The sequence below is a fragment of the Scophthalmus maximus genome, chromosome 16 (assembly GCF_022379125.1).
Source record: "Scophthalmus maximus strain ysfricsl-2021 chromosome 16, ASM2237912v1, whole genome shotgun sequence".
Classification (NCBI taxonomy): Eukaryota; Metazoa; Chordata; class Actinopteri; order Pleuronectiformes; family Scophthalmidae; genus Scophthalmus; species Scophthalmus maximus.
In genome coordinates, this window is record NC_061530.1 from 12,175,820 (window position 1) to 12,191,981 (window position 16,162).

A 16,162-nucleotide genomic window follows, 5' to 3' on the forward strand; every position below is an offset into this window, starting at 1 on the left:
CCAAATATTAATGCAAAAATTGAACACACGATGTAAGAATGAAAGGGAAACAACATATAAGAACAACAAAACGTTAAATAACCGAAATTAAGGAAAGAAACAAAAACACATGACAATAGGACACAAGTGAGTTGGGGTCATTGTATGTCAGAGTTGACTGAAACTCTGTCTCTCTCCATATGCGTGTGTAAATATATATATACATCTTCTACAGCACCTGGTTTGGCGAGAGGGAGGCGCAGACATTAGCAGAAGAGGCATGAATTTAAGTATTCAAGTTTTCCTGCAACATCCGAACCTGAAACGATCCAATTTGCCAAGATTATTTAGGTAGAGCAGAGGCATGACAGCAGATCCCAAAGTGGAAGTCACTGTGACTGGAAGGCCAATAGTGCAAAAGAACACATTGGGATCGTCGATTAGAGGAAGCCCAAAAGTGTAGAGAAGTATCGGAGGCAGGTACGAGATGAAGGCCACCACCAGGCTGTTGATCAGGGTCTGAACGGCTCTCTGCTTCTGCGGGTGGATGGTGTTGTTTTTGCCCGGATCAGAGTTTATCAATGTGTGAATGATGAAAGAATCACACACTCCAATTATCACAATAGCCACAGCAAACGGCACCATGGGGAACATGGTTAAGAATATCTTGTAAAAAAAGGTGTACACAAACCCAGAGGCGACCGTCACAGTCCAAACAACGCCAGCCAACACAGCCCGGAGAGTCTGACTTTTCCTCTGACGATAGGTGATCGGATGGACCACGGCCAGGTAACAGTCCACGCAGGCGCACGCCATCAGGAGGGGTCTCCCACACGTGTTTAAGGAATAAACACCGTTCCAAATGGCCTCAAACGCCTCATTGTACAACATGTAGTAGTTTAAAAATCCAGGTGGGATGAAGGCCAAGAAGACAGCATCCATGGCAGAGAGGTTCAGTGTGAAAAAATCGTTTGGTGAGAAGGGACTTCCTCCCCTGCGTGTCTTGAACATCGCCCACAGGATGGCAACGCATGCAGGAAAACCGACGGCGAAGCACACCACTGTACAGAGTGCCCAAACGTGCTTGCCCCCTTCAAGTTGTGTGCAAGCGTGAAAATCAAATACCTCCAAGGAAAGCCCGGACGAGCCAGAGCTGTTGGAGCGATGCTTGAGTAGCTGAAGCAACATGGCTGAGCGCAGCAGACCTGAGAAACACATCAGAGGCATGAAAAGTGCACATTGCACATGCAGGACATGAGGACAAGAACCTTCCATGCTATAAAACAAACAAACAGTATCACTGTCAGGGGTAGTCACTATTTTTTCAACACTTGTTCAGTTCATCAGTTGTGGGTTGGTGAATAAGAAAAACGGACTCACTGCACCTTTCGATGAGGTTCTCTTGGGGTATTTGTGCTGCAGTTGTACCATCTGTGGAAAATGCTGCACAGGTTCATATTAATATATCAGTCAAATTCATGACTTGGTGTCAGTGGAAGTTTTGCAATTCACATAGCCTAGTAATGGAAAACAGCAGACCCACAGGTGTGGAGGTTTGCAGAGAATGCAAAATTACAAAACACACATTTAAATAGAAAAGACCAGAAACATAACAGCTTTATTAAAAGGTCTGATAAAAGATTATAAAATATACAAATGGGCACAGGGCACAGTGTTTAAGTTGCTGAGGAATGTAAGTAAATTTAGAAGCAGATAGAAAATGTGCAGAATAAAAAACAGAGTCTGTGGTATACTTGTGGTATGCTGTGTCACGAGTTAGAAGTCGGTCTCTTCTGACCTAACAGCAGGTCAATAGTGTATGATAGCACAAAGAAAAATGTTTTTTTTTAAATGCCATAACTCACAGAGTTCACACCAGGTGAATCCCACTATGGGACAATGTCGTCCCCTCTAAGACTCTATGGGTTTTTGTCGTTTGTCAAATTTTGGTCTGTCGAATCTTTGTTCCACTGATGGCAAAATGATCACAGACATGCTTCACACGCATAGATGTTGTCATACTTCACGTTATAAGCGAAAAACCATCATCCTCCAGACACAATGGATCATATTTAAGAAAAATGTAGAATTTCAGAATCCAACCAATATAAGACATTTCACTAAAAGCCCAAATTGTCAACCTCGCTGCTGGCACTAGATTCAAATTCAGAGGATTTTTCATCTGTGGTCCTTGGATAAAAAATATCCCTCCATACAAAAGCATGGACAATATGAAAAGGCTTTTAGTGATGATTATATACTACAATACTGCATGTGCCAATAAAGAGCAAACAAAATGAAAATCCTCAGCTTCGAGGTGAAAAGTGATGCAAATATCGTCGGTATTCGCAAACAGTGTGCTGTGGAAAAATATATGTCACACTGTGTGATTAATGGACATGCATGTGTTGATGTTGTTGTTGTTGTTGTCGTCGTCAGTAGGCGGGGGGTGGGGAAACAAAGGACATTAAAATCCTGCACATTACAGGCAAATTAAGTGACACGGCTCAGGTTTGCTGTGACAAATGTGCGGTCACAGCTGACCAATAATCTTCCAAGTGTTGCTGAGGTCAATCAGAGGTCAGAGTGGAGGTCTGACAAAAAGGAGAGTCAGGCAAAAATAACTGCGGAGAGGGAAACAACAACATTGATTAAATCGACCAGGAAGATGCACAATATTACCGTGTTGCTCTTTGTTGAGATCGTCATACAGCTGTTCAACTGTGGAGCAGACAGTGTGTGTCGTGCTGCCTTCAAGTGCTTTTGCGTTAAACTGTATACAAATCTAGAAATTGTAAGACATAAGGGGGAAAAAAAACAACACAAATAATAATAGAATATGATTCTGCTAGGTAAGAATGGCAAGAAATTACTGACAGTCAACATATATTCACACAGACATTTGCTTGTTGTCTGGAGGTCGACGGGCTTCGTCTAAAAATGTATGTAGTCGTTTCGGAGTGAGAGGAAATCGTTTCAGCATTATTGCAGCAGCTGTCATTGAGCACAAGAGGGAGCTCATCACAACATTGTGCCAGGAAATGTTTGTCATCATCAAAGTTGGAAAGTAAAATTTGGGGGGACAAGAAGCGTTCCTGTCTGCAACCGTATATCTTGATGCTTTTCACCATAAATTGTCTAATTTAGAAATGTTCAGACCCGACACATTGGGGCTTAAAATTGTGAATTGAAGAAAGTCGTCTTTTCCTTAGTTAATAATAGCAACGAAACAGGATGAAGACCATCCCTTCTAACAGAAAAAAAAAAAATCATTACACTTTTGTGAAATCCGCATACAGGCAAAGAGAAGGCCAAATATTTAAGGCCTGTTAAGATCATCTTCTAGTTCTGAAACTGATCATTAGACGTGCCAGGATCTGATTTAGCTCATCACAGTGATTGATCGGTCACGTCTGATGTTGAGAGCATTAATCAGAGCGGAATGCTCACTGCTGGGGGACGAAAAAGATCTGCCTGCCAATTTCCATAACGCTGAAGCTAATATCATACACCAAGTTCGTATTTTGCACAATTTTTTTTTTTTTACAGTCCTGCTGGATTGAAACAAACCTGGTGAAAAACGGTCATTAACCAGAATCAAACCAGTAGCATGTGGTGTTTAGTAATATTATTTTCCTCCTGTCTAAACAAGATAAATCCATTCACATCAAACCTCTTCCCCCTAATCTCCATCTAGTGAACGACCACCAGGCTCTAATCTGGGACATCCCGCCGATGCCGCGGGCCATCGAGGCCCCTATACTGGCCCATACAGAGGGAGAGATCAATAATGTACGGTGGGCCTCCACCCAGCCTGACTGGATAACTGATCTGCTGCCTGGACAATCGTCCGAGTCTGAGCTGCAGAGATGAAGGAACGAGACGTGAAACACCTCAAAGGAACATTCTCGGTGATATTCACAAGCTGACATGAGTTTATTGAAGGAAATTCATTGTTAAAGAAGAACAAAGCAACATGCTTGTATCGGTGTCATGAGGATACAGAGAATGTGTGTCAAGCTTTTGTCGGCTGTGGGAGATTTATGTCACTGTTTGACTTTATGATACAGTGATACAGAGTAGTCCTGTATTAAACAGGCCCGAAAAAACTAAAACAAAGTGTTGAGTTACCAAGAAACAGTGAAACCTGTTGTCCTGCCCAGACACGAACCAAGGTTCAATACCCTTCAGTCTTTCAACATGTTGTCTAATCCACAAATAGACTAGTCATTGACATGTTTTTATGTGTTTACATCCTGCATTTATTTATTTATTTTGTTGTTTAAGCTGTTACGTCATCCTTCAATATTCAAATAGCCATATTTAAAAGTGGATTGAAAGATGTTAATAAGGATTTAAGTCATTTTTTCGTGTGTTCAATTGTTTTTGTAATTAATACAAACATATTTTATTGAACTGAATATAATTTGTGATACTTAGTTGTGTTACATTCATAATATATTCAACACCATAATCATTTCTGCAACATCAACTTTATTCATTGCAACAATATTTAGTTTATACAGCAATAAACACTCCCTTACAGTTTGGACCATTATACAGATGTTTTAATATGAAGAGAAATTTGATTTTCAACCGTTAAGTGTCCTACCCAGAACATATATCTTGGTCACAATTTTTTGATAACCACATTCAATGGATCCATGGCAAAAATGTATGTGTGATGTATTTTTTGTTGGGGAAAAAATTGAGGGAATATCAGTTTACTGGTATGAGATTTTCTTACGGGAATATTTAGACATTTAGTAGCTTTTTCCTTTTAGGATTAGATGAAAAGATTGTCTGGTAAATATGAAGCTACGGCCACAACATGTCATTTTTACACAAATGTTTTGGATGTATTAAACAAACCAAGGTTGTTTTTTTTTCCATCTTCAGGCAGAGCCAGATTAGATTAGATGTTTCCCCCTCAGAACTGATCAGCAACGGGAAACAATCACCGAGGATTAAAACTGAATCAGGATTTCGAAAGAATATAGAACCGCGATGGAACGGCAAGATGTAGAACATGAGTATGAGTCTCCTGTGCACTCTTTTTAAATGCGAATTAGAACTTTGTTGCATTCAGTACTGACTGAGCGTAATCCTGTGTCAAGACAGTGTGAGACAGAAGTCTTTGTCGTCCACCACCATCTGATTTTGAGACGCTACTCGCTGTCGAAATGTGTAATGATAGCTGATTATTGGATTCACCTGAAGTCTGTAAGGAGCAGTGCATCACCGCTTTTTCTTACAAAGTCACACCGGCTGCCATGAAGACTCTCATACTGAAGGTCGTCAGGTGACAGGCAGCACAGGGTCCGACAGGTGCTTCTGGATCTCGGCCAGTCCGGACGTGACGTCCAGGTTCCCCGGCAGTGAGGGGCAGCGGAGGCTGCCACCCAGCCTGGCAGCTGGTGGCTGGGGCAGCTGCGAAGTGAACCCTGTGTGGGCCTCAGTTTCTGGGGTGACGGTCATGAACATGGTGTCGTCCGACGCCGCGGTCACGCGGATGCCACTGGACAGCGACTCCAGGGATCTCTTGGTGAATTTAAGGTCAGTCTGGGTCGAGTTCTAGAGAATAGAAAAACCACATCGTTTTTCAACTTTCTTTAGAAAGATCCTAAAGATTAAACCGATTGGGACTTTCAATGTTTTATTGGTATCAGTCTGTACCTGTGTGGGTGCTCTGCCGTCCATCTGTATGGGAGGAATGGGGTACATGCTGTGCAGCACTGGTGTGCCGGTCCCATACAGGCCGGGTGAGTTAGACGGGAGGCTGCTGGATGACACAGTGCTGTAAGCTGGAGGCACAGGAGCCATCTGCCTCTGGAGCAGCTGGAGAATAACGTTGATGTCGGCTGTCATGCGGGTTTCCAGTCTAGAGAAGGGAGTGGCAGAAGGATTTTCATATGTATATGGCTAGAATTTTTCATTATATTGTTCTTTTGCTGAATCGTGAAGGAGCACTCTCTCTCTCCATCTCTGTATTTGCACCACTTTCTGTCTCCCGATGGAGTTGTCCCGCAGAATCGTACTTTCAATTCCAGTTGAGATCGAAGTGAAGAAAATAAACATATCATGCTGAATAGCATTTAGAATACCTCATATGTGATATTGTCAGATAATGTCTGATACAATGATTGTTCCAAACATTGAACTACTCAAGGAGTAAAAATGTAGGAAACTGGAAATGAAGGGGTTGAAAAGTAAACAGAAATCTCACCTGTTGAGCTGTGAATGTAAAACCTCCAGCTGAGACTCCAGCTCACTGGGCCTCTCTTCTGTGAAGGGCGGCGGGTGGTACGAGTCCCGGACAGAAGACGATCGCCATGCGCGACTGGAAAACTGTTGTGACTGTCGGTCGGGCCAGTATCGATACATTCCCGGCACATTCAAAGATGAAGCTGAAGAAAGTAACGTGTAAAGTAGTTACCCATGTAATTTGATCGAAGCAATAGGAATGTCCACAATGGTAAACAGAGATACCTAATATTAAAGGGGGCTTGTGAAGCGTTTGTCCACTAATGGCACTGTAGAGCCACGTCTTGAGGTAAGGAATTCATTGAGCGTGTCGGTTTGTCCACATTCAGTACTTGTTTAAAACGCGTCCTCTTTGTCACTCCAGGACAATGACATTTCACGGCCACCTACCTTCGTGGCCCCTGTCCAACACTGCTTCCCTCCCCACTGATGTGCCACCCGGGGGCAGCACCTGCACCACAGAGGGGGAGTAGTCCCGCGCGGCATCCTCCGGTGGATAAAGCTCTACTCGGGCACCATGAGCAAGACACTTAGTCAGGTCCTCGCTGGACTGGGAGCATGGGGATCCGCAGCTACAGCGGTCGTCCCAGTGGGCCCGGGCGGGTGAGTGCCGATGACGGAAGGACTGAAGTGGGTACGAATCCTCATGATCGATTCCATCTGTTCACAGGAAAGCATTTCACTCAGTTACAGCATTTTGCGGTACATCCTCTGCACTCGCTTATCAGAAGATAAATATACAAACAATAATCTAATGATCACCACATATCTCACCTGGCCTGATTCGGCAGTCAAGGGTGTGGATTCTGTGTCTCGGCTTGTGGTGATATTCACAGTCGTCACAAGAATCATCTGTTGTCATTATTGGCGGCGCTTGATCGGCCTGATAAACACAAGAGAAAAAAAGAAATAGTGACAAAATCACACATGACTGTTCAGTGAAATCGAAAAAGGCCAGGATTTTCGTTGTTATCCTAAAAAACGAGCTACCGACGCACGTCTCTCAGGTCAAACGTTATCTCCAGGTTCCTCCAGAAGTTGTCCGCAAAGCCGGGGTAGATGTCCAGGACCTCCAGCAGGTTGTCCCTATGGATGCGGTGAAGGTCACAGTAGGTGGCGGTGCGCACGTCAGAATTAGACTTCCCGGGCTCATCGTACAGGTGAATGGGCTCACCAAAGATGTCATTCTTCTCTGCAAGTGCATGAATACATTTGATTTGATTTCTCTTTTATGGTTTTGGAAGATTTCAGAGGCGCTGCATTAGAATTACGTCTTGCCTAATATGGCCACCACCCACACTTTTTTATGGTTTGGAAGATTTCAGAGGCGCTGCATTATAGTTAGGTCTTACCTAATATGGCCACCACCACATCATCCCTGATGACCTGGATCGAACCACGGGAGATGAAGAAGAGCGAGTCCAGGATGTCTCCGTAGTGGATTAGAGTATCGCCCGGAGGAGCGTGTACCGTCTTGAACCTCATGGCTATAGCGCGCAGACAGGCTTGACTGCCTCCACGGAAAGCCTTACAGTCCTGTAGCAGGGTTCTGTTCAAGTGCAAACAGATGTCCGCCTGAAAAGACTCGGGAAACCCCTTCAACACCTGAATATGGAAGGAACAAAAACACCAAAATATCAGCGATTAGATGCAAAAACTGAACACCGAACAATCACGCTCTTACATTTTTTTTGTTTACTTACAGCATTCATGTCAATGCCATTGGTGTAAGACCAGGCGTGCTGAAAGTACTCCTCCAGCCTTTGGCGCAGGCCACCTGGGATCTGGTGGAATCGGATGAACTCCTTGACTCGCAGCATCTGGGTGTGGTAGCGGGTTGTACCCGAGTACAGCCGCTGGATGATGGCAGATACATTCCCAAATATGCTGGCATACATCAGAGCTGAGACAGAGGCAAACGAGGACGAACAGATAACAAAGTCGTTTCAATTGGAATGTTTGATAAAAAAGTTATGAAAACAGTAAAACAGGCAGAGTTCGTGTTCTGTATAGTAAGGGACTGCACAAAAATTGTTGGCGTGACTGGAAATGGTGAGGATTCTTTTTTTTAGAAAGGGAAACATCCCAACAGTGTTATTCAACTCACAGCCAATGACCATGACGCAGATGGAGAAGATCTTCTCCGAGTTGGTGTTGGGAGAAACGTTACCGAACCCCACACTCGTCAGGCTGCTCAAGGTGAAGTACAGGGCAGTGACGTACTTGTCTTTGACCGACGGACCGGATCTGGAGTCGCTATCGTTGTACACCTTGCCCAGTTGCTCAGCCAGGTTGTCCAGCCAACCGGTCTCCGTGTAAGGCCTCTCCACGAAGCCGATGGCGTACCAAATGCAGGCCAACCAATGGGCGATGAGTACAAAGGTGCACATGAGTAAGAAGAGGACAGCAGCCCCATATTCAGAATATCGGTCCAGTTTTCTGGCCACGCGGACCAATCGCAGCAGCCGAGCTGTTTTCAGCAGGCTTGTTAGGGTTGCCATCTTTGTTGTCCAACAACAATAGGGAAGAAGATGTTAGGCAGGGAAATGACCAGAAATTATTTTTGGAAGCTTACACCATTGCAGGATTAAAGCCAAAATAATTTTAGAATTAATAAAAACAATGTAAACCTTTCTCAAAATCTTCAAACGATTAAAAAAAACTTTCAGGCAGAGTTCTTACCTCATCAGAGCCAGATCTGAAAATGAGAAGGTCAAAAGGGATCGCTGCAAAGAGGTCAATCGGGAACCAGCCTTTAATGTATTGCTTCGCTATCAGGCCCGGCTGCGTGACTACCTCGTCATTGTGGTCCACGTACGTCGTGCGGAGGTTGATGACTATATCCACAATAAACAGCACATCCACCAATAGGTCTGCCATATTAAGAGGGCTACATATGTAGCCACATCCCCTCTGACGTAAATCCCCATGCTCATCCAAGAGGAAGGTGGCTGAGTAAGGAGTGAAAACCGCCGTGTAGAGGACCAGGAGGAGAATGATCCAGTCCCAAAACGCCTTGAAGGGGCTGTAGTGAAGCAAGATCCACCATGTTGTCTCTGGCACCTGGAGCTTGTATTCAGGAAGTACATCAGACTCCAGAGAAAGCACCTGAGCATGAAGAGCGCAGCAATGATTCGCAGGTATGAACACAGGATTGCCTACTTTCATTGGGATACTGAACTACGCAATCGCATGATAAAAAAAACATTATCGAAAACAAACGGCGTCAATTTCAAAACTATCTTTCTTTCTGAACTAATCCAACAGACCTTTCTGGAAGACATACTGCTTTGACCGAGTTCTTGGTGGAGGCTGCGTGTTCGGGTTTTGCAACCTTGTAAGTCCAACAAATCCTTGACCATCCTTTCATTGGTGGCTCTCAGAGGAGGTTACATCCAGTTAGTACACTTATTTCCAAATAGCAAAAAAAAAAAAAAAGCTTCAAAGATAAAGCACCAGTGTGTTCTAATCAACCATGCAGGAGCTGACTGAGTGCAGGATGCTGGTGGCCTGGAGGGCTGTAATGATAAATTGGGTGTCACATAGCTGAGTTCATGTGCTGCCAGAGTCCTGTCGTTCCCTCTTCCCCAAATACAAAATGATATTTGCTGCCCTGACGGATCTGATCTCACTAATCTTGCGGATTGACCGATCTTTCTATTCATCAGATACATATATAGGCTTTCAGATGGACAGACAGACAGACAGACAGACAAGGGATCAACAAAAGACCCCGTGCAACAAGGACTCGGGTCCTTGCAAACAATTCATTTGTATCTATTTCATATGGGCCACTCGGCATCCCACAGAGGCAGTGATGCAGAACGCTGAGCCCCAGGGCTGCAGCAGTAACACCAGTTGATCTGAATTGAACTGTGGCTGAATGTAAAGTTGCCTTTCACACCCAAGAGGAAAACATTCAGCCACAACAGACCAATTACTGATTTTTCCACAAGCAGATATTTTTACGGCAGTCTTCCATCGCGGCAACCTCCCGGGGCCTCTTCATATCTTAGAAATCAAATCATTATGAATGTGATCTCTTAAATGAGACTGAACCTGGCAAGCTTCTCTAAGCTGGGGCCATTAGAATCACAGACCCTCACTTGAAATTTTGCAGTGAAGTTTTCTTTGCACCTCGAGTGTATAAATAGACACACGCAGCCAGAGGCCGAGCCCGTGTGAGGTTCTTGGCCCTCGTACCTGCGTGACCTTTTCTGTGACGTTCTGAGAGCGGTCCTTCACCTTGGAGGGGCTGAGCAGCTCCGTCTTGGGAGTTGGAGGCGGGCAGCATTCGGGGACCCTGCTGCCTTGCCCCCCACTCTTCATAGGATCCGGATCAGACATGGAGCTCTGCTGGATTACCGGTGATTGGAAAAAAACAAACTTTATATATTGGCCTAAGAGATCCCCAAAAAATCTTTATTAATCTTTTATTTCTTTATTTTTCTGGAAAGATATTTGGCTTACAAATGTTAGCTACATTACTGTGTTAATGATGTAGTTTTTTTTGCTAGACTGAACTTACATAGGAATGGTCTCATTATTTTTTCTTCAAAATTTTCAATATGAATGCCAAAAAAATTGAGAACTACCCAGTGACGTTTAATACTGGATACTGCCCTTGACATATTCCTCTCTACCCTCATTTCCCAGAATTCCAATCTAGCTGTGCCCCTCCCAAAACACTCTGCCCCCAAATACTGGATCGTCTCAATACTTGACTCACAAAGTGTAAGTGCACAGAGAACGTGCACTTAAATTGTGGCAGAAAAATGTCACGATATTTTAAGTCCAGTAATAAACAAAACTTACCTGATTTGAAACCAGAATATCACATCCTCCTTGGCCTTGACCAGTGCGCAGCCATCGTCCAAATATTCATCCCTCTGAACGCCCCTTCTTTTTTTTTTGGGAAGAGTACGTTCAAAAACGTTCACTCTCCTCCTCTTTCATGCTTCATATTAAGGCAAAACAAATGTACTTCTGGTTTTCGGTGTGCGGATGCAGACGTCAATGTCGAACCCTCCACTCTGGAACAGGGCAGAGGGCTGGCCTGCAGCTTGCATGTTGCGACAGCGCAACATTGGCCGACACTGGAAAACAATCGATGCCATACTATAGCAGAGAGGAACTGACGGGAAAATCCATGTCGAGCATTGATAAACAGAGCGGACGGGCTCAGAGCCATTACAGTGGACTTCCCCATTAACATAACATTCATACTTTCAATGTTCTCGTGGTCAGTTTGGTTTCGTTGTGCACATTTAAAATATAGTTCAGGCTGTGACATACGTGACACTGTGGTGCAAAAAAAATGAATACGATGGCTGAAGGTATAGTATCTGCTCAATATGTTGCATGCATACTGTTAATGTGGGATTTTATTGACTGCGATGTTGACACTACAGTAATATGAGGGGGTAATGACCTGTGATGACATTGGCTCCAAACGTCCTTCAGCTGCAACCTTCAGTCATGTCTATTCTTTTTTTAAATTTATTTCATGAATACACAGTTCTGCATGATTTTACAATGAGGAAGAAAGAGGACATGTCATATTAATACCTTTTAAATAGGTGTTCAATCTTTGTCATGGAAAAACCACACCAGACACAAATTATTGATCCAGCAGTGAATAGTCAAACGTGAAACAATATCTCTGGAGGGGACCTTTAAATTTATTTTATTTTTTGAATTTGATCCTTGTCAATGAATGCAGTTTGTTTTCGTTTTCAACTAGTTAAAGTTTAATTTTCCTTTGGACTTTGTGACATTTTCATTTCTTACCTCTGGGATCTCATGACAACACTTTCTTCCAACTATTAAATTTCCATCTCACGATATATGCTCAAGACCGGCTGCTAATGCACATCTGCTTGACTACAGGCAATATTTAAGGTGACCATCACTTTACATCTTAACAAGGACCACAGTTTATTGTCTCTTGATTTTTTAGCTCATATATCAAACATCATAATATCAAAATGTCCAAAACCCTCAGATTTTTAAACCCAGCAATGACTGTCAACTTGTAATGACACGACAAGCAGTCGTGTCAATGACCAGCGATGTAGGCCGTTGTCAAAACCTTTTCTCCGTGAAATGACGTATTCCACGTGGCAAACTGTTCAGTGTCCACCCAGTGTCCAGAGATCGTACTCAGCTGGCCGCCTGGATATTGTCCCACACTCTAACTACGTCTGGACAGTCATTGAGAGCATCTACTAGTGTGGAGGCAGCATCCAGCTGGTTCGGGTCCAGAGACAAGAGGTTACCGGGAACAAACTCCGTCCCAGAAGACACGACCTGCACTCCCAGCTCCTCTAGTGAGGCCCGCACCTTATTCAGCTCCGTCGTGTCACACATGAACTAGAGAGAGATCAGATCAAACAAAGTCAAACCATAAGTAGGAAAAATACAGGAAAAAATAAATAATGTTTGGTTTTTTGACATGTTACATCACTCAACCCCCAGACCAAACATTTTGTTGACAAAGCCTTTCGACACTAACCAATGAAAAGGTTGTGTTACAGTGTTAAATTTTACAAGAGGAAGGGGTTCCTCGTCTTCCTGGTGGTCTCCAGTGGAGATTATTGTTTAGAAATAATGTCGATGCTAAGCTAAATGTGTTGTAAAAATTTATAAATACAGTAATTGGACAATTTTATACAGAGGATTCAACAGATGATTGGTCGTGTCTTTTCCTCAGGATTATATAATACACCTCTGCCGGTCTGAGGACAGTCAGGCACATTTGATTATTAATAACAAAAAGAAGATGCCTCTGACCTTCAGGAGAGGCTGCTCCTCCTCATCCTCCGTCTCCTGGACATCTTCGGCTCCCGCCTCAATGGCCAGCTCCAGAGCTCTCTCCGTCGAGATGGTCTTGCCCGGCGCACCCACCACCCCCTTCTTGGTGAAACTGTGGCGGAGCCTGTCCGACAGCGTCCCACTGTGGACGAGCAAAGAATTACACCTTCAGCACAACATAATCCCACATCAATCTTCTTCAACCTATTTGAACAGGACATTTCTCTTTAAAATTCATACAACTTGTATATTTGCCTTTTATACACTTCATCATGTATTTCTAAGATAAGGGGTGTTTGTGATTTATTTTACTCTGCAAGCAAAGCTGCAGAGCTACAGTATTGTATTTTTTAAATGTAACTGCGTAGGTAATGAATATTCTTCCAAAAATCGTTTTAACGAAAATCATCACATTGATATTGCAGCATGATTTTATTGAATATATCATTACTTTTTTGCTTCTGTGCCAACAGATTACTGTGCAACACAAACTATCTTGCAATACAACACACAGTGCTATCCACAGTTGCGTAAAATGTATCATACCCTAAATTCTTGTATATTACATTGTTGCATTTTTCACCTAAATCTTCCCATATCTTTGACCTGTGTACAATAATACTGATATAAAACATGCCATTCTCGTTTAGAATAACTTATTTCTATCAGCTACTTTCAATCAATAAATTGGTGCACACACGCAGTCATTTTTTCTTACGCACTGTTGATGTAACAAATATTCTCAGGGTAACACAAAGAATCGTTGTTACGGGCGAAAAGCAAATGGAATATCTGTGATGGAGAATTTCTTGTATTAAAGAAAAAAAGTTCCTACTGACCCGTTCTTGTTCAGCAGGCGTTTAATGTCGTGGTGGCTGCGGGCGATGCTGTCAGTGAGGACCTCGATGAGCAGCACACATCCACCGGGCCCCCGGGCTTCAAACGTGTGCTGGGACACAGGTTTAGCCTTTTCCTGTAGAGCCAGGAGCAAAAGGTACGATGGAGTTTAGTGAAGCAAATTATTCATTTATAATATTTTAAAATGTCTCTATATGTCAAGGAGTGCTGTAGCTAGTTGTATGACTCATGATGGCTCAGAAAGACACTTGTGTTATTATTCTTTTTTCACAGTGATAATGTTGTCAACCTACCGCACTCTTAAGCACAGCCTCTATGGAAGCTTTGGGCATGTTTTTGTTCCTGCACTGCTCCAGTATGTGCGCTAAGTTGATGTTCAGGTCGGGGTTGGATCCTCCCTCTGCAGATGAAACCACATTTGAAATTAGCTACAGTCCACAAGTGTGAAAAGAGATCCACACTAACTCCCGCCTCACCTTTCACAGCGATTTTAATCATCAGGCCCAGCTTCATGATCATCTTCCCCCTGGCCTCATCTTTGGGTCCTTTGATGTGTTTCACCTTTGACCACTTGTTGTGTCCCGCGCACAAGGCGGAGCAGAGCTGCAGCGTCCGGACAGGGGAGCTCATCCACACGGGAGACAGCGCGCCTGGAGCCGGCGGAGGGGCCGACTTCACCCCGGACGAGCACCTGCACCAGGCGGCCAGTGTCCGGGGGAGCGGGGCCCGGAGAGCCGCCCTCAACACCTCCGCCCCCAGCATGCCCTTCACACACACGCACACGCGCGCGCACACACACACACACACACACACACACACACACACACACACACACACACACACACACAAACGAAGTATCAGAGGGTTAGAGTCAGACCTTACATTTCAGAAATGATCAAATAAATGACAGAAACCACCGGAAGTAGAGGGACTTACAGTCGCGGGTGTGTGGAGAAACACGCAGCTGCTGCTGCCCTTGTTCTGGAACCGGCACTTCCTGGTTGCTGTGACGTCACACGCCTTTCAAAATAAAAGTTCGATCACATGTTGAGGTCATTGTTTAAAAAAAAAAAAAATCTGTTTGGATTTGTTGTAGTAGGTGAGAAGTTTCCGCTGATAAAGACGTGGTCAAATGCTTGGGCCAGTGTATTTCTTTCTTTTTGCAAAAATATATTTACAATTACAGGATTACTCTTAATGTGTTTTGTCCAGTTTCCTATTTTTCCTAAAATTATTGGATTTGTTTCAGTAATTGACATACATTCATATATTTTTACTATATATATAATTTTATTGTATAGTTTTTCACTTACTTACAGTACTTGCTTTTTAAAATTATTTTGTTATGAACCAAAACACAAAGCAAATTCCTTGTTTGTCAAAACCTAATGAACACTATTCTGTTTCTGGTGATATCAAGTTGTGATATAGTGTGTCTCTTCTCCCATTACGTACTAAATCTCAACAAATCATGAAATATTAACATTTAATGTTAATATTGTTAATTATTTTCTTAAATTATGCAAATTTAGATACAAAAACAAGCTCTAGCACCAAATAAAGCGTTCAGATGGCAGATATTTTCAGGCACTATGGGTGCACTAAGCTGTGTGATGACTTCTAATCAGGTTAATATTTTCTCCCATGCAGGTTTATAGTTGAGTCATTTTAATATACTTATTCTCATGCATGTCCTTCTCAGTTATTGTAAGTTGTATTACATGAGGAAACTGTGTAACAAATTCTGAACCTTGGGAACTTTAAATCCCTTTAAGGACCCCTGGGTGTTTCTGGTTGAGTTTTGGAACCACTGCAGAATAATGTTTAAAGTTTAAAAATAGAGTTTAACGGCTGGTCTTCAAAATTATAGAAACACCAGTCAAAGTATTGTGCCCCTTTCCCATATCACTTTTTAAATCTGATCGAGTCAGGGAGGTTTGCTCTTACAATTATAGGATCCTGTAAATGGATCAAACAGTTACAGTAAGTCTGGTCTGAATCCGTTTCCTCTGAATCGTTCATTCGTGGGAACTAGTGAGGAAATCTTTTTCCCCCGGGCCAAAGCTTATTAAATTCTGCTGCTTCTATTTATGATGGTGGGGCATTATAATGGGGCCCAGCCTTTATTGTTCAGGCACGTTGATTTAGAAACCAGGAGCATGCTGCGTGTACGTAGCTCCTGTATAACATATTTGATTGTGGGATCAATATCCACATAAAAATTGTGTTAAAGGAGTTGAGACAGAGA

The 16,162-nt window shown here is 43.2% G+C and overlaps 2 protein-coding genes across 2 annotated transcripts; both read right to left on the reverse strand.

The window, feature by feature from the left end:
* Positions 1-4,453: 4,453 nt before the first annotated feature.
* On the reverse strand, positions 4,454-11,199 carry kcnh6b (potassium voltage-gated channel, subfamily H (eag-related), member 6b). Its single transcript, XM_047327800.1, has 12 exons — positions 11,059-11,199; positions 10,489-10,599; positions 8,926-9,351; positions 8,351-8,744; positions 7,947-8,146; positions 7,596-7,848; positions 7,242-7,435; positions 7,018-7,126; positions 6,634-6,903; positions 6,206-6,386; positions 5,656-5,860; positions 4,454-5,553 (listed from the first exon to the last, which is right to left on the reverse strand). Exons 2-12 carry the CDS (start codon positions 10,588-10,590, stop codon positions 5,278-5,280), a joined length of 2,610 nt encoding a protein of 869 aa, XP_047183756.1. The 5' UTR covers positions 10,591-10,599; positions 11,059-11,199; the 3' UTR covers positions 4,454-5,277.
* Positions 11,200-11,904: 705 nt separating this feature from the next.
* On the reverse strand, positions 11,905-14,966 carry LOC118287835 (translational activator of cytochrome c oxidase 1). Its single transcript, XM_035613405.2, has 6 exons — positions 14,851-14,966; positions 14,391-14,679; positions 14,208-14,314; positions 13,896-14,029; positions 13,036-13,198; positions 11,905-12,615 (listed from the first exon to the last, which is right to left on the reverse strand). Exons 2-6 carry the CDS (start codon positions 14,674-14,676, stop codon positions 12,406-12,408), a joined length of 900 nt encoding a protein of 299 aa, XP_035469298.1. The 5' UTR covers positions 14,677-14,679; positions 14,851-14,966; the 3' UTR covers positions 11,905-12,405.
* Positions 14,967-16,162: the final 1,196 nt, after the last annotated feature.